At 36.3% G+C, this 18,504-nt stretch overlaps 1 protein-coding gene across 1 annotated transcript in view; it reads left to right on the top strand.

Annotated features, from left to right (window-relative positions):
• The window catches only part of spn-E (tudor domain containing 9 protein spindle E), a 33,855-nt gene that overhangs the window by 2,107 nt on the left and 13,244 nt on the right, over positions 1-18,504 (top strand). Inside the window, exons 2-16 of the mRNA XM_088268765.1 lie at positions 19-192; positions 917-1,138; positions 2,603-2,678; positions 3,344-3,468; positions 4,578-4,739; positions 6,044-6,330; positions 7,379-7,554; positions 8,745-8,908; positions 9,689-9,859; positions 11,235-11,397; positions 11,842-11,969; positions 13,532-13,744; positions 15,352-15,581; positions 16,955-17,009; positions 17,104-17,198. Coding sequence (XP_088124891.1) covers positions 19-192; positions 917-1,138; positions 2,603-2,678; positions 3,344-3,468; positions 4,578-4,739; positions 6,044-6,330; positions 7,379-7,554; positions 8,745-8,908; positions 9,689-9,859; positions 11,235-11,397; positions 11,842-11,969; positions 13,532-13,744; positions 15,352-15,581; positions 16,955-17,009; positions 17,104-17,198 — 2,441 coding nt within the window. The remainder of the gene's footprint in view (positions 1-18; positions 193-916; positions 1,139-2,602; positions 2,679-3,343; positions 3,469-4,577; positions 4,740-6,043; positions 6,331-7,378; positions 7,555-8,744; positions 8,909-9,688; positions 9,860-11,234; positions 11,398-11,841; positions 11,970-13,531; positions 13,745-15,351; positions 15,582-16,954; positions 17,010-17,103; positions 17,199-18,504) is intronic.

Raw genomic sequence — 18,504 nt, 5'->3', positions numbered from 1 at the left:
TTGTTTTTTCTTTCACAGCAATTATCAATGCCAGCAGAGGATGAAAAGAACAATGAAATGCTGGATGATCTCACGTCTGTTGGCGATATTGGCAAAATATCGGAGCTGGTTGAAGATTCTCTGTTTTATAAAAAATTCTCAATCAACCAAAATAAAACACAAAAATTTCCTATTGATAAAATGAAAACAACGGTAATATAAATACAACTGTCTTATATTAGATTTTTTTTAAATACTGACATTTCTTGGTGGAACTACGTTTTATATAATAACATTTAAATAGCTATTTCCACCTTTATTTTATTTGATCGGTGACAGTAATAAAACAGCTAACCATCAACTCTTACAGTATTTTGTATGCAATTATTATTTCTGTAAGTTTCTTCAGGATTAACAAAAAAAGTAAATATATTAAACCTCTAAACATTCTAAACCTTTGTTTTGTTTTGTATATATCAATTTTTTCTAGCCTCCACATCCTAATAATGCCGGTAACGACAAAACCCAGTCGCTGGTCAAATTCTTAGTAGAATTGGACCATTTTACACGGTGAAACATCTATCGGTTAATATGTTACAATAACCTTCCATTTGTATGATAATAATTTGCTACATAAATTTGTGGAAATAAACAATTCTTAGTGGAATTAGACCAATTTACACGGTGATAAACAATTTAAACAATCTATTGGTTGATAAAGTTACAATAACCTTCCATTTGTATGATAATAATTTGCTACTCATATTTTACCTGCATACTTTTTTCGTGAGCCTAAGCATCTCGTTATCAAAAATAGGTGTCAAATTGTGGTAGAGTGGGTTCGAACCCAGAAACTTCACAGAGTCCACTACACTAACCACGGAACCACACAGATAGCCTTTTTTCCTTTGTCATTTATCACTTTTTTTATTTACAGATTTTACGCACAATTGAAGGTAACGCTGTGACTATTATAGACGGTCCCACGGGATGTGGCAAGACTACACAAGTCCCACAGTGGATATTGGAGGATCACTACCGTCGCAGCCAGTACTGTAATATTGTTGTCACACAACCGAGGAGAATTGCCGCTATGTCCATCGCCCGCAGGGTCTGTGACGAAAACAACTTTGAAATGGGCACCATTGTTGGATACCAGGTAAACTTTGTGACAATTAACATGCGATAGGTTTGAATACTTTCATTTATTAATTCGGCAGTCACTTTGTGGTAAAATCTATCCATTTTCAATATAAGATCTAGTTAGTAAATACCAATATTTCTTAAATCTATTGTGACACGTGTTTTGGTGCATTCCGCATCATTTTCAAACAGAAAATGATGCGGAATGCATCGAAATACGTTGTCACAATGGATTTTAAGAAATACTGGTATTTACTAAGATTTGATTATCTTGCAAAAACATTCAGCTGTTGAAGTTATACTTACATATTCATCTATGTTGAGATATCAAAAATATAAAATATAAATGTAATTACATAAATAAATAAATAAAATATATATATAAATATAAAAAACAGAATTGTTAAAAAATATTTAGACACACTCAAAATGTTGTAGATATTATTTGAGTTGAAAAATCTTTCCTAATATATAATTTCTTTAACCTTCCCTTCCCGGTGATATGTATTTACTACAGCTCGACTTTTAAAATGAGAATATCAATATAAAATATAATAGATACGGGCCAACAATTTTTAAATTCCTCCATATTATAATTACGTATCACATGAAAGTATCATAATATAAAGTTATTCATTTGCAGCGACGGAAATAAATAATTTGTGAAAAAATCGGGGATAAAATCACCAATACAAACGTTTCTCAGAGTATGCGTGCGTGCCGCACTTTACGTACACTCGCATGCGGCTTCATACTGTTTTGGACAATCTCATTTTAGCTGCGCACAAGTCGTCGTTCAGAGTGGTCGTGTCGCTATGCTAGCTACGGCGGCAATTGCGATGTATTTTTTCATGCTTTTTTTGGGGATTTTTACGATAGTTTCCGTATTTTGTATGTTCTATACTTACTATGGATTGTAGTAAACATTACGAGGTGTCAGATGTCAGATCAATTCTAGAGCAGGTCAGAAAAATGAAACCCTCGAATTATCAACATATCTACTAAAAATAAAAAGTGCCTAAATTCGTGAAAAGTCAGAAATTATTCGTGAAATAGAACATGGCGCGAAAAGTGAATAAGAAGCGAAAGTGTATAAAAAGTTTTCATCATCCTCAGTGTCAATAATGTATTTTTAACTGCATTAAAAAAGAACATCACGGACTCGAAAAAAAAATAGAACCTGTGGTCGTACGAATTTTGATGAAACTGTTACGATGGTTTTGTACTCAAGCAGCACAGGATTTTCCAATTTTGTGTAATGGATGAATTGTATGAATTTTGTTTCAATTGCAACATATTGTGTTATCTGACCATTCCAGATAACATACTTCATGTGATAGGTATGTTTAAAAAAAAAAACCTATTCTCGGATATAACTAGGAACGGTTATAACGAGCAAATTCAGTCGGTCCCTTCATCCTCGTTATAACCGAGTTCGACTGTATGTATTATAATAAAATGTTTTTTAATTCACTTAAAGGTTGGATTGGATGCCAAGATATCTAATGATACCAGACTACAGTATGTCACCACCGGAGTTTTACTTCAAAAATTGAGTAAGCAATTTAAATGTCCTTTTCTATTTTAGTTATTATCAGTTTATTGATTTGGCATCAACTTTAAGGTATAACAAGATTTAAATAAAAAAAATAAAACACTTGTATCAGACCACTCTTTGAAGTATATTAATGTAAACAGGACACTGCAGATGTTCTCATCAACAGGTAAAAATACAAGCAGTTTGTATTTTCACTTGTCGATGGCAACATCTGTAGTTCTCGAAACTAGTTGTGTTCACACCAATAAACTCAAAAAGTGATCTACGTACAAGTGTTCTATTTTTATAATTGAGTTATCCATCATTCTCAATTTAGTATAAATTGTATTGTACATGTACCTTCTTCTTCAAACCCTTATTCGCACCGCAATGGTGCATAGGGCACTGCATCATATAAACGCAGTGTTTTCTTGATCGTTAACACATGAAGGAAAGGTGATCAGCCCTCCGCTTCAGGTACCAATCCAGGGTAATAGAGTGAAAAAATCAGTTATATTTATTTGACCCCCCCTGGGAATCGAACCCGTGACCTCCATAACGGTAGCCGAGCGTGCTGACCATTGCACTATGGAGGCGAACATTACATGGCATATACATATATATTTTTTTTTACCGAAATGTCATGTCGATGTGTATCACTCACAATTGTATTTTTCTTTCCAGTCAACTCCAGAACTATGAGTAATTACACCCATGTTATCCTGGACGAAGTTCACGAACGAAATAAAGACATGGATTTCTTGTTGATAATTGTAAAAAAATTGATGCTCACCAACCGACACGTTAAGGTAACATATTTTTTAGTCTCTTGAGACTGTTCACCCGTGGGGTAGCACATCCACCTTGCATGAGCTTGTTCCGGTACAAAGCCCCAAACATTGTGGCTTTTCTGACTTTACTTTGCTTAGTAAATAGTACGCTCTGTGCTGATATCTTTTAGCGGAAATATCTTTCATCCTCAGTTCTTTTAACCTTTCCCGTACCGATCATCATACAGGCAAAATTATTCGGGAAGAATGTCACATACATCTCTGCTAAATAAAATAAAAACTTACTCAACTCAACCACAGATTGTGCCGAGAACTTTATAGAATGTACTCACACATTCATTCCACGTGTCCAAACCATCTTAACACATTGTAGTCGGGCGCTTCGAACAATAGACTCTAGCCTATAGCGGGTGTTTTTCGCGATTAGCGCAAAAATATATCGCTTTCTTACAATTGACACAATTTCTAAACCAAATAATATTTTCGATTGAGGTTTTTAAAGAAATCATAAATGACATTTGATCATCAAAAATAAATTATAATCATAATTTTTAATTAAGTATTCCGTATTTCACAATTTTAGAAGCATTGTAAACTATAAAAAATAGTCTCCCCCTCCGAGGTATCATTCCCTATACAATGCTAATATATTCAAATAATAACATACCAAACAGTAAACAAAACAGTGCGAGCGGTATGAAAAATAGTCCAATACGTGAAATGGCTCAAACTAAACTTGAGATTGAGATCGCATAAATCTCTAGATATCTGGGGATGCCTTTACAAGCGACACACTAGCCAATCTGGACAAGACATCTCAAATAACGTCAACAGACTATCGCCTAGCACCCAGGTAGCAGATTACTCTTCAACGCGTTTTATTTCACGCTGATAACAAACCCGTATATTGCCGTGTCCCGCAGTTGACTGACAGTCCGCGAAAAACGGCAAATGCCGTGTCCTGCCGACAACGTGTTAACATACCTTTGTTAATTTTATCGATAATGCTTATCTCTCAGCCTTGCATTCTTTCCTTATTTCCTTGGTTAGAATCAGGACTCCGTTGTGTACTATTTATATGTAGTATAATATATTAATATTGTGTATGTATATATTTTGATTTCCAGATTGTCTTGATGTCAGCGACATTTAATGTTGAAAAATTCTCTGCCTACTTCAGCATGCCTACGTACAAGGGCCTTACAAAATATCCAATAATAAATATCGACAATGAAAGAATGTTTGAGCTAAAAATTTTCTACCTCCAAATGCTCTCATGTTTGGGACCGGTAAGCACAATACAATTTTAACATCTATATAAATCTCTACACGTAAAAAATGCACCTTCTATTTATCATTATCTTACCTTAGAACCCCAACTGTCCATCTCCTCCCCTGACCCCTCCTCTCTTCCTTAAACTTTCTACCTGATTCCCTTTTCCCATGCCTTCCTTACTCTATCGTCATTTTGTTTTTCTATTCATGTTACCCTGTTTAAATTCTTAATTTGTAATTATGCTCTCTTATGTTTCTTTGTTTTTTCTTTTTTCTTATCCTTGTCTTAACCTGTTCAAGCATTATCTCCTCACTAATTTCTAACAGACATCAAAAGGTACAAGCCTAGATCGTTCACACTAGTCTGTTTTTTTTGGTTGGTTGGAAGATATTGCTTTATAGCAATAAGCCCGCCAATGTACACACATATTGTACAAAAGTTCAAATAAAAAAATAAAAAATTTAATGTTTGTTGGTTCGAAATCTTAAATCTCCTGAAGTTATTTACAACAAAAGTACATTTAAATATACGTATATTTTAATATACTTGTAACAGGTAAAAATATACTTTTTGGAAAAACAGCTTTGTCCGCAATAACAGCGCCACCTGTTGAACGTAACAGCAACACGCGTAGTACTCAAAATTGCTCATGTCAAACTCTCGATGGTTTAACCCTTTGAGTGAAAAGTTTTAACCCTTTCCGTTCCCCCAAAATTAAAAAAAAAATCTAGGTAGACAGTTACATTCCAATTGGGAATAATCTTTTGTCCTCTGCTCCACATACTGTCGTAATAGATACGAGTCACAAAAATGTAAGCTTGGAATTTAAATAATTAATACTAATGATGGAAAAAATGTCGAATAACACCCGACATGGGAGACCTAAGAGCAAAAAATTAATGTCGAATGAGATTCGAAATTGGACCAGTATGGGCTAATGAAGATTTTATTTGGAAAAGGAGCAAGTTTTTCATTTGAAATATACAATATGAAAATTTGTTCGAAACACAAAATAATACCTACATTGGGCGACAGAGTCCACTACAGTTCATACACAAAAGCTCACAAAATAATAGGGTAAAATCAGTATGAGTTCAGTAAATTCGAGTGGACCATTTTTTGTGCCCGTATGTGGTACGGGCAAATGGGGCAAAGGGTTGATTATAGTTATTAAGTTTTTCCTGTCTTCTACATCAGTCGAGCGAAGAAACAATGACTTCCCGGACAAATTACCCTTTAGGAAATAATGGAGACAGTGGAAGGCAGAAAAAGCCTAGCCAGATGATGCTCCGCAACATGAAATTTAAATTATTCTAGCTTCCCGAAATAATTGAACATGAGCCGAAAATCTCTTGGGACATGTATATTTTTACTCTCAAAATATTGAACGCCTTCGAGTTCATCGATAATGTGGAAGATAAGCCGGAGGATAAGGAGGAAAACGGGGAGGAAATTAGGCAGCAAAACAGGCAGGAAATCGAGGAGGAAGATGAAGAGGAAGACAAGGAGGAAGTTGATAAGAGTTTATCCTCAGTACTGATATTTCTTCCTGGTATACATGAGATTGAAGAGTTGTACAAGGTGCTCAACGATCAGGAATTGCGGTAAGACAATTTCATTTTATCGATAACAAACCACGGTAGTCTCTCGGTGTTTTCTGATTTATTAATGTCGGTTCTGTCTTGTCCGCCTCCGTAGTGTAATGGTCAGCACGCTCGGCTACCGTTCTGGAGGTCCCGGGTTCGATTCCCAAGGGGGGTAAAATAAACATAAGTGATTTTTCACTGTAATATTTATTCAATATTACCCTGGACTGGTACCCGAAGCGGAAGGCTGATCACCTTTCTTTCATGTGTAAACGATCAAGATAACACTGCGTTTATATGACGCAGTGCCCTATGCACCATTGGGTGCGGATAAGGGTTTTTTTTTTTTTTTGTCTATATGTAAATACCACAATCTCTTAAAATGTATTGTGACACGTGTTTCAATGCATTCGCGAAAATTAGGCAGAATGCATCAAAACACGTGTCACAATAGATTTTAAGAAATATTGGTATTTACTTAATTTTTAGTAAAACTTTAATGAGAACTTTTGTTTTATACAATTGTACGGTAAATGCTCATTAATTCAGACTTGAAGATACAAAAAAAATTCTAATGATTAAAGAAAACACTTGTTTTATACCACTTGAGTTTTATTAAAGACTACTAGTTTCAGAACTTAAACCTCCATCATTCAGGTCTGTATAATAACTATGTTATTATACAGACCTGAATGATGGAAGTTTAACTTCCGAAACTAGTAGTCTTTAATAAAACTCAAGTGGTATAAAACAAGTGTTTTCTTTAATCATTGTAACATGTCTTACCACAAAGTTAATGCCGAAACAATATATAAATAAAAAATTCTAATTTGAAAATATAAAAAAATGTACCAACTGACGAGCCGCAATGTTTCGAAGGCGATTCATTTATCTTAACACATTGCTGTCGGGCGGTTTTTCACCAACCCCGATCCTTATTATACTCAGTCTGCCGCCTGACCCTCAGTATATTAATCACCAGTAACCTCTGTATTTGGAATCTTTAGCAATCAGGGACCCCGTTGTCCGATGTATACGTAAGATTTGTGTAATTTCCATTTTACAGCAAGAAGATCGGCAAAAAGTTTGCCAAAAACAAGTGGTGGGTAATCCCTCTTCACTCCACCATCACCACGGAGGAGCAGGTGCGCGTGTTCCGGCCCCCCCCGCTGGGGCATCGCAAGATCATCCTCGCCACCAACATCGCCGAGAGCTCCATCACTGTTCCCGACATCAAATATGGTAACCAAAACGTTCCAACGATTGCTTTCATTGGCTTCTGCAGATATGCAATTAACCCTTCACTGCATAGTGTATCAAATTTGTTACATACCCAAAAGTTAGTGTTAAAACGTCCTTCAAAAATATAAACAACCATTCTTTGTTGTTACTGATTAGATACATTCATAACTCAAGTATATAGTTCATAATTTAGCCAAAAGATGCGCTTTAAACGCCAAAATAATAACTTCACTTGTCTCTCGAAGACGAACTGTCAATGCAGTCATGCTGTCATGCAAAAAAAAGTCATGCAGTGAAGGGTTAATTGTGAGTAGAAAAAAAAAATCTCCGCCTCCGTAGTGTAATGGTCTGCATGCTCGGCTACCGTACTGGAGGTCCCGGGTTCGATTCCCTGGGGTGAGTCAAATAAATATAAGTCATTTTTTCACTTTAACATTTATTCAATATTACCCTGGACTGGTACCTCAAACGGAGGGCTGATCTCCTTTCCATCACGTGTTAACGATCAAGACAACACTCATATATCAAGATAACATTCATATGATATAGTGCCCTATGCACCATTGGGTGTTTGATAAGGGTTTGAAGAAGTAATAAACAACCAGCATAGTGTCAATACAAACCAAAATTTTCCAAGAACTGTGATACTTCAAGTCATAAATTATTTTGGCAAGGTATGCATAATACACCTAGCTATAAATTGGTACAACCCCGGCAAGTTTGTGTGTGAACATTTCGCAGGGTACGCCTAATACGTCTAGCCAAGGCTATACATTGGTACAACCCCGGCAAGTTTATGTGTGAATATTTCGCAGGGTACGCCTAATAGGTCTGGCCAAGGCTATACATTGGTACAACCCCGGCAAGTTTATGTGTGAATATTTCGCAGGGTACGCCTAATACGTCTGGCCAAGGCTATACATTGGTACAACCCCGGCAAGTTTATGTGTGAACATTTCGCAGGGTACGCCTAATACGTCTGGCCAAGGCTATACATTGGTACAACCCCGGCAAGTTTATGTGTGAACATTTCGCAGGGTACGCCTAATACGTCTGGCCAAGGCTATACGTTGGTACAACCCCGGGTAGTTTATGTGTGAACATTTTGCGGGGTACGCCTAATACGTCTGGCCAAGGTTATACATTGGTACAACCCCAGCAAGTTTATGTGTGAAAATTTTATATTGCAGTTATTGATTTCTGCCTGACCAAGGTGTTGAGGTCCAACCCTGAGACAAACTTCTCATCCCTGGAGATGGCTTGGGCCTCCCAGGCTAACTGCAAGCAAAGGGCTGGCAGAGCCGGTCGAGTCAGGGAAGGGCGTGTCTATAGGATGGTGTCGCAGGAATTCTTTGTAAGCAGATATTATATTTGTATAAACCTATTACCTGACTATCCTTGCGCACTCTCGCATCCTTGTCTCCCGCTCGTCCCTATACATAGCATATCTCGAATTCCCCGCAAAATCATTTACTCGGATGGGCTTTACACATTCATGGCGCTCTTTAATTTTTCAAATCATGTTATCAGAGGGTAGCATATTACATAACAACATACCACTCTGAATGTTATGCCAAAACAGCCTTCCCTTCTTTTACAAAAATAGAATAACCGTGCAATCATTACAATCTATAACAATTCTAGATTGGAAAAGGCAGAGTTGTCTTTCCCAGTCATGAAATCCCCAATTTTTTTTCCTTTCCTTGGCCCATCGCTTTTTTTACTCGGTGCCTGGAAATGAAATTTCTTCATTAATGTCAGTTTTCCTAAGGCTGAAATTTAAAAACAACCTATATAATAACGTTGTCCGCCTCCGTAGTGTAATGGTCAGCACGCTCGGCTACCGTTCTGGAGGTCCCGGGTTCGATTGCCAAGGGGGGTAAAATAAATATAAGTGATTTTTTCACCGTCATATTTATTCAAGATTACCCTGGACTGGTATCTGAAGCGGAGGGCTGATCACCTTTCCTTCATGTGTAAACAATCAAGATAACACTGCGTTTATATGACGCAGTGCCCTATGCACCATTGGGGTGCGGATAAGGGTTTGATTATGATTTGATTATATAATACACACAAAAACCGCGTTTGTATGTGTATTGCAATGTATGTATATTTGGCATTTTCCTTCCAGGATACTAGATTGGCTGAAGATTGTGTCCCGGAAATTACGAGATGTCCCCTGGACAACCTAGTCCTGTCATGCAAGCTCCTAGATATGGGACCGCCTGTTTCTATCCTGGCTCTCGCGATGGACCCTCCGGAACTCATCAATATTTCAAGGACTGTTCTTAACCTGAAACAGGTAAAATATTGCTCAGTAAACAAAAGGTTCTAAATTGGAGACTGGAGTAAATCTGCTAGGTAAATCAAATTGATTTGAGCCCTTAACACATTGTTTGCGGGAAACGCTTAAAAGCGTCTTTTACATACTGTTGGTAGAGAGCGGGCGACGCTTTCAATTTGCTTACTTTTAGTAGAGCGTTAGAGACTCCAAAAAACATTGTACAGATGAGAATCGGATTTGCGTTACTTGTGATTAGTATACTTAGGGTCGGACAGCAGACTGTCCGAGTATAATTAGGGTTGGGGTTGATAAAAAAAAACTGCCTGACAACAATATGTTAACTTCTCCGTTACTAATCCCTCATATTTTAGCTCTTAAAAATGTGAGTGAACATTCGCTCTCAAATTCAAATCTGTTTGAACAATAGCTCAATTGTTTTTGATCAAATGGTATGTTAAAATGTCTCTAGAATCTATTTTGATAACCTATTTCGCTCACTCAAGAATATCATAAATCAAAAATTGACAATTTTCAGTGGTGCATGTTTTCGGAATGCCCAGAAAATGTACTATATCCCAGCAAAAGAGGCATATTTTTAACTTAATATTTACCCGCTACAGGGCAAAAGTGTTGTTTTTGCATTTAGAAAAAAAGGTATTGTTTAATTATTTTTTTAAACATACTAAATATTTTTCAAATGGGGAAAAAACCTTCAGGTTTTACCTAAAAAGATCTGTTGCACAGTAAAAAGTTCAGTAATAAGTGGCTTGATATTTATTTTTAATGCATTGTATCATATTTTTAAACTTTAAAAACATTCTCCAGAAAAATCAAGTTTTTTGATTTATGACGTTCTTGAAAGGAGTGAGCGATTTGTATAATATAACACATCAAATTTTCCAAAATGTTGCATTTGGAAATTCTTATTGATATCAAGATTTTCGTATTGATACATCAGCATAAGAATTGATTTGATTTGATTTGATGAGGAATAATGCGGAAGTCTGGGCATTTGCTGGGCTTACGAATTATCAACTGATTTAAGTGATCACATTACACACTGCTATTATATATTCGCTAATCTACCCATGATGGATAACCACAGTAAACAATTTTTTTGAGGTTGTATTTTTGCTTCAATCATCAGTGTTACTTCGTCGGTGGCATTTGTGGTTAAAATTACCATGTTTTTTTTTTATTGGCAGAAACCTTCATGAAATCTTCCTTCAAACTGCTTCATATAATATATAAAAAATTAAGTGGAGCAAATCCAGATTTAGTGGAAAAAATTGGACACATTAAAAATATTGTGAATTGTTCCTCATTATCTTAAGCACTTGCATGTCCTTGCATCCTCTTTGTCATGGTATCCATATTCAAATAACCGTTCTAGGTGGGCGCTTTGCTCAAAACGGTGTCCGGTGAGATATCCACGGAAGATGGTGACATTACATACATGGGAAGAATTATGGCCAAACTGCCTTTGGACATTAGGTTCTCCAAACTTATTGTTCTCGGATACATATTTGGATGCCTGGAGGACTGCATTGGAATGGGTAATTTAACTTTTTTTTTTATCGAGCATTTACTCTGTAATTTTTAAATTGTCCGTTATTTTTATTCTTTATTTTTAACTTAGGCTCTTGAGTTACTAAATTTTCATGTTAAAAAAATAAACTAACCATCACGCCGCTTTCTGCAGGAGTAGGCAGGGAGAATAAAACCAATCTGTCTTTGCCAACAATCTTCGCCTGTTCCACATTTCTGCTACTCCCTATACAAACCCACCGCTTGTTGCGACTCCTGACATGACCGCGCCTAAGTAATTGAAATACTTCATCATGCCAAGTTTTCCTCGGTCTTTCTCGGCTACCATGTCCAACTGAGTTTTCATTAGATATTCTGTATAATAAAACAAGTATATAGTTTTTTCCACTTTTATTTTGTTTGAACAGATAGGTAAATGTATGTTTCCTAATTTCTTTTGTGTCACATTCCAGCTGCAGCAATGAGCGTTAAAAACGTATTCAATACTCCATTCCGTGAACCCTTGATGGCCTACAATTCCAAACTCACATGGGCAGATGGTTCATCCAGTGATTGCATCGCTTTCCTTAATGTGTATAAGGTATGAAATCTACTCCTATATGAATAAGATCTTTTGACCGTTTTAGTGCTGAGATTTTTTTTCTCAAATGTATGCTAAAAAAGATGAAGCCTTTTTTTGTAAAAATGGTCCATTTCTTTTTGTGGTCATTGTTTTTACAAAGACAAAAACACAAACACAGATTTTTACAAAAAATACATTTCTATTTTTCACTAAAAATTATTTAAATTTGTTGATTTGTAAATATTATTGACGAATCGGAACTTTAAAAAATTTCAAATGTTTTTTTCTCACAAAAATTTAAAAACATGTTTTAAAAATATGAATTTTGAATCGTAAAAATTTGTCAAAATCGTGTGAAATTGGCAAACATCCTCCGTTTGGCAAACATTCTGATTTCATCATCACTATCACTACATTGAGTATAAAGATCGCTTTAAACATCACTATCGGATGACTCTGACATTGTGAGGGTGAACAATACATTTGTTTACAAATAAATGCATTTCTATTTTTCACAAAAAAAAATAATTCTTTATTTGTAAATATTGTTGACAAATTGGAACTTGAGAAATGTGCACTCTGCAATACAACCTCCCAGCTCGACCGCAAGGTACACTGACATCATCGTCGATTATTGACGGGCTTTCGGCAAAGTATACCAGGGTCAGTATATTGATTCTCTGCAATCTAGTGCTTTTGATCTTTACTGGTGTCAAACCAAGAAACTGGGCCATCTACTCTCGATGTTGGAAGCCGTCCCTGCGGACTGCAACAAGGCGGGAAAGGTAATTTGCGATTTCACTAGCCGGAGCCACGATGAAACCTTTCCCAGCAAAATACTTCAAAGTTCCCAACGCTTCTCTAGTACAAATCTACAACAGACACTAAAGGCCAAATCAGCTCCATTCACATCATACGAATTACCACGCGGTTTGCAACTAAAAGTTAAGATAATCTATTGAACAGATGATTATGCGGAGCATTGTTCCGTATGCTCTCAATAGTTACCTAAGACGGCATCGGCATAGATTGTTTCACATTCCTATACGCAGAACCAACCTGCCGGTGGTTATGCCTGTAGGAAGAGCTACCGCTATGGTGAACAATATCACAACAAATATTGATCTGTTCTATGTCTCAGAGGGTATATTTCGAACCGGTATTCTTCTACAAGTTTAACACTTTGTTTACCTGTAATTTGTTATCTTTATTATAGTCTTTTTATTTACCTTAGAACTTTGCTTGAACTTGATGTGTTACTTGAGCCTAGTACAAAAAAATATTTAGATCTGTATTTGGTCTACAATAATGAACGTATCGACATGATTCATTGTTTCCCTGACAGTCGACACTTATATGTTCATTATTGTAGACCAAATACATATTTAAATCTTTTTTTCTACTGGGTTCAAGTAACACATCAAAGTTCAAGTAGCCCCGTTCTACGGTACTTTGTAATTTGTGTTATTAATACATACGTCTTGAATGTAAGTTTGTCATGTATATGTCAATTATTTAATAAATTGAATTAATTGAATTGAAAACCTCCATGTTCATTTACCAATACTTTATATTTGTAGGTATACCAACATTTGAACCAATCGAATTATTTCAAAACTGCTCGTGGTGGTGAGAGGGCTTGGGCAAAGACTGCTTTTCTGCAGCTAAACGCAATCCACGAATTGGACTCCCTCGTGAAAGAGTTGAAGCAGCGAGTATCTTATGAGGGCATGGAAGAAATTGAAAAAACTAGCGATATATGGAACGAAATAGAACTGCCTCTTATTCTGAAGGTATGCTAATTAATCATATTATAAATTTGATATTTATACATAATTTTTTTAACGATAAATTACCAAAATATTTTAAGGATAGAATAGTTTTAAACAAAAATTGTCATGAGCATTTAACTAGAAAAAAGGATAAAATAAGACTGCCATTTATGAAAAAAACAGAGTCGCAAAATTGTTTAATGTATAAGAGTTTAAAAATGTATGATGACATGCCTGAATGTATGAAGAATGAAAAGAGTCTGAAAGAATTTAAAATAAATGTTTTGAGTACTGTAAGGAAATGTAAATATATATATATATATATATATGTATTTGTAGTAAATTAAGTGTATAAAATAGTTTATATTAGAAAGTTAACTTGAGAAATAATAAAAAAATAAAATAAAATAAAAATTATAATATTCACGACAGGATTTACTAATCCAAACTCCTCACAATTTTGTGTCCTTCATTCTCGATGTAAAACAATATTTTTATTATTATTTATTCTAAAACATGTCAATATTATAGGTGTTTCAACTTGGGATGAAACATTTGTCATTTTTTTAAATGAAGGAAGATAAAAGTGTTATCATCCCAGGGCTTATGATCTGGCATTCGGCTGGCTTAAGATATCACTCTTCACACTTGTATATCTTTTACTGTCCATTCGATAATCAAAACAATTGTTTGAAATCTTAGGGGCTAAAAAAAACATTGAAAAAAATTATGTAAGTAGGAATTCACGTAAGTGGAAATCACGTAAGTAGAGGACTTACTATATGTACGAGTCGTCTTCCGTCCGTACAAGACTGTAATCTGTGGTCTGCTCTGCGGCGCAAGAAGGAGCAAGTCCTGACGGTTTGGTGGTGGCGTAAATACCGCTTGATGACGCGTTGGTCGAGATCGACGGTTCTAGACGTCCCCGTTGTACCCAGTTGTAAGCTGGATACGGACGGAGGTGACTAGAAACTCAAGCCGGGAAGAACCAAGCGCCGGACCGACACGTCAACCTCAATAGCCCTGAAAAGGGCTTTCCGAAACAGGTCCGTGAATCGGTGCAGAGAGGCGAAGCTGTCCAGGCTGGCGGCACGGCGAGGTCTCGAAGGTCGGGAGCGGAGAAGTGAAAGACAAGTTTTAGTAGTCGAAGAGGACTAATTTTATTCATAAATGTACATCATTCTTATAATCATTAACAAGCGCGGTTCACCTATTTCGACTGAGCACAAGAGACCTTTTTCCCCCCACCCTAACATGCGCCAGGCCGGCCGGCCGCGACGTAAATAAGGTCATGCGCACTACGTATAATACGCCGCGAGCGCCGCGCCTGACTCAGTCGGCATTCCATGCCCGTGGCGAGAGGTTCTCAGTGCGCACGGCCGATTTCCCCATGCCATGTTTACGCATATTATTACGTTATATACATCATTTACTTTACATACGATATTACATTAAGGCGGCCACCCCCGAAAGTGAAACATTTCTTTATAGGAGGGGCAGCACTACCTTGACAAATTCAGATTATTATTTAATGGCCTTTTTCAGGGCAACATTCATTTATACCTATATAATTTACAATGACGTCGCTAACACTGTTATATTGTTTGATTGTATAACCGCCTTTGCAGTTCCTGCTGGCGGGGGCCTTCTACCCGTACTACTTCACATTCTCGCACGGGGGCGAGGCGGAGGAGCGCGAGGCCACCAAGCTGCTGGCCGGCCGTGACCCCTGCAACACGGTGTACTTGCGCAACATGGACTCGAGCCAGCACAGCCTCATATATACCGAAAGGGTCAAGAAACTGTTTGAGGACTGCTCCGACGAGGATGTGATCGTCGCCTTCGAGGAGAGCAGCAGGTTCACTTTGCACATTACCATTCTTCTTCTTCTAAACCTTATCAGCAACCAACGGTGCATAGGGCACTGCATCGTATTGACGCCACTCTGCCGTCATAAATATAACTGTCTAAGTTTGAGTAATGTGCTGTGTTATTTTTTTTTAACCCTTTCAGGACAACTGGTTACTGCTGCTAACCACAAATTTAAAATAAATTGTCCAAATGCCTACAGGTTTCTAGTTAATAAATAATTAGGGACTACAAGTGACTCCTGTTTACCAGCGCTAACCACATCCTGGAGAATAATCAGGACATGATTTAAACATTTTCTTCTCATAATTTGCTGTATACCTACACTTATTTGTAAATATTTTCTAGAAATAAAAATGTGTTAAGTATAATATTTTTTATTCTGTGCTCAAAGGGTTAAATACAAAAGAAATATTTTTGCTCTTATTATTTACAAAAAGACTTCAATTTCATACTATTTCTGTGAGCCTAAGCGGCTCATTATTAGAAATAGGTGTGAAATTGTGGTAGAGTGGGTTCGAACTCTGACTCGAGAGTCCGCGAAACTATCCACGGGACCACAACCCGACATTTTGCACATTATTATTTTTCTTCTCCTGACACGTATCTGAACCCAATGGTGCATAGGGCACTGCATCGTATTGACGCAGTGTTATCTTGATCATTACGAAGGCAAGATGATCACCTCTGCGCTTCAGGGACCAGTCCAGGGTATTATTAAATAAATATAGTGTAAAATCGCCAAAAAAATATTTTAACCCCTCCCTGGGAATCGATCCCGGGACCTCACGGAGGCGGACTAACATAGTTTTAATGCTGAGATTTTATATTATAGTTGTCTCAACTTGATATGAAACATTTATTGTTCCTCTTTTTATGTGAAAGAAGATGGAAGTCTGAGCATCCCAGGGCTTACGACCTGGCATTTGGCTGGCTCAAGCGATCACTTTACACACTTGTGTAACGTTCACCACTCTGCCGTCATAAATATAACTGTCTAAATTTGAGTATTGTAGCAGCTAATCATGGGTAGAATGCTACATAGTGTATAAAGTGATCACTTAAACCGGCCAATGACATGTTGTAGGCCCTGTAAATATAATATCAAAATAAATAGTGGACACACCCAGATTTGAAAACAAAGACTTGTACACAAGCGAAATATTGTGAATTATACTTTTTTATTTTTTTTATTTATTTATTTTATTTGTATACATTTATTTAAATCACAATTTATACATATTTAGAACTTTTTTTTTGCAGAGACCCGCCAAGCCACAATGTGTGTCTTGTCGGTGGAAATCTTTTTTTAATAAATTTTTTATTTTTAATTATTGCTAATTGTTTTATTTTTTCTTCTAGCAAAGTGTTTGTAACCTTTCGCAACAGAGAACCAATGACCAAACGTAAGAACGCGGTATGTTTTTTTTCTTATTACATAAATATTTATGTCGAATTTGTTCTTACTTTTATTTTATATGGCTAAATTTATGTTTTTCAAATCATTTCAGAATGCTACATTAATTTCTGGTAAAGTTTCTCTACCTATTTACAAAGCGCTAAAACTGCGGCAGCTCAAACAGGCCATGGTGATACCGGTATTATGGTAAGTCTTGTATTCAAACTCTGAAGATTATCTATCTCATATTATTTTTTGACATCTCATCAAAGATGAAGAAGAATATGGAAGTCTAGGCATTTACGGGGCTTACGACCGTCATAGGCTGGTTTAAGTGATCACTTTACACACGTGTAACATTCACCAATTCTACCCATTATTGACAACCACACTACTCAAATTCTTGGAAGTTCTATATATATGAACCAATTTAGAAACCTTGTTCATGAATCACTAGAACTTCACTAGAGACATCTATTGGTGAGATGTAAAGAAGCTTTTTATTAAGCAGAAACTCTTATATTAGTATGTGAGATCCGAATCCTGGATTATAATCATATCAATATCAATCAATCCATATTCTTCTTCATCTTTGATGAGATGTCAAAAAATAATATGAAAATAACTCCTGTAATTGGAGATAATCCAGATTTTGTGAACAAGTATTTGGACACACTCAAAATGTTGTAAATTATCTATCTCTCTTCGCTGGTAGAATCCATTTTAAGATACGGAATAAAGTCATGGGGCCATTCTACGAAAACACGCGTGAAAAGAGTACAAAATCTGCAATACTCTATAATCATTTTTTTTCACTATACTAGCTATAATAAGGCTACTGGCTCAGTCTGGTTTAATAGAAAAGAAACAAAGCAGAAAGCACACATTTCTAATTTTAAATTCCCTTGAAAATTATGTGTTTTCTTTACCACAAACAACGGCAAAAACTTATGCATTTGCCTGGTATACATTAACCTTACTGGGAGTTTGGACGTAAATGAACAGCGAAGTCCGTCTATCAATTGGTATGCTGTAACTTATACATAATATAACTTGTCCGCCTCCGTAGTGTAATGGTAAGCACGCTCGTCTACCGTTCTAAAAGTCCCGGGTTCGATTCCCAGAGCGGGGATGAAATAAATATAAGCTATTTTTCACTCTAATCTTTATTCAATATTTCCCTGGATTGGTACCTGAAGCGGAGGGCTGATCACCTTTCCTTCATGTGTTAACGATCGAGATAAAACTGTGTATATATATGCAGTGCCCTATACACCATTGGGATGCCGATAAGGACTTGAAGAACTTAATTTTGAAAGAATGTAATTTTGTCATAAAATAAAACCTAGAAAGTTTTTTTCCAATATTTTCACATAATTTCCATCTTTATAAATACATAGATTTCGTGAAAAAATTTTTTTTAAAAGAACCTATTCCGCAGAGAAAGTCGGACATCAATTATTGTACTCCCGGAAAGGTTTTTACTTTTTTGGCAAAACACCCAAAATTGAGT

The sequence above is a fragment of the Brachycentrus maculatus genome, unplaced genomic scaffold, assembly GCF_059751285.1.
Source record: "Brachycentrus maculatus isolate JH-2025_06_01 unplaced genomic scaffold, ASM5975128v1 h1tg000328l, whole genome shotgun sequence".
NCBI classification, from domain to species: domain Eukaryota; kingdom Metazoa; phylum Arthropoda; class Insecta; order Trichoptera; family Brachycentridae; genus Brachycentrus; species Brachycentrus maculatus.
Note: the sequence above shows the minus strand (reverse complement) of the source record. Positions and strands in the feature narration are given on the sequence as shown.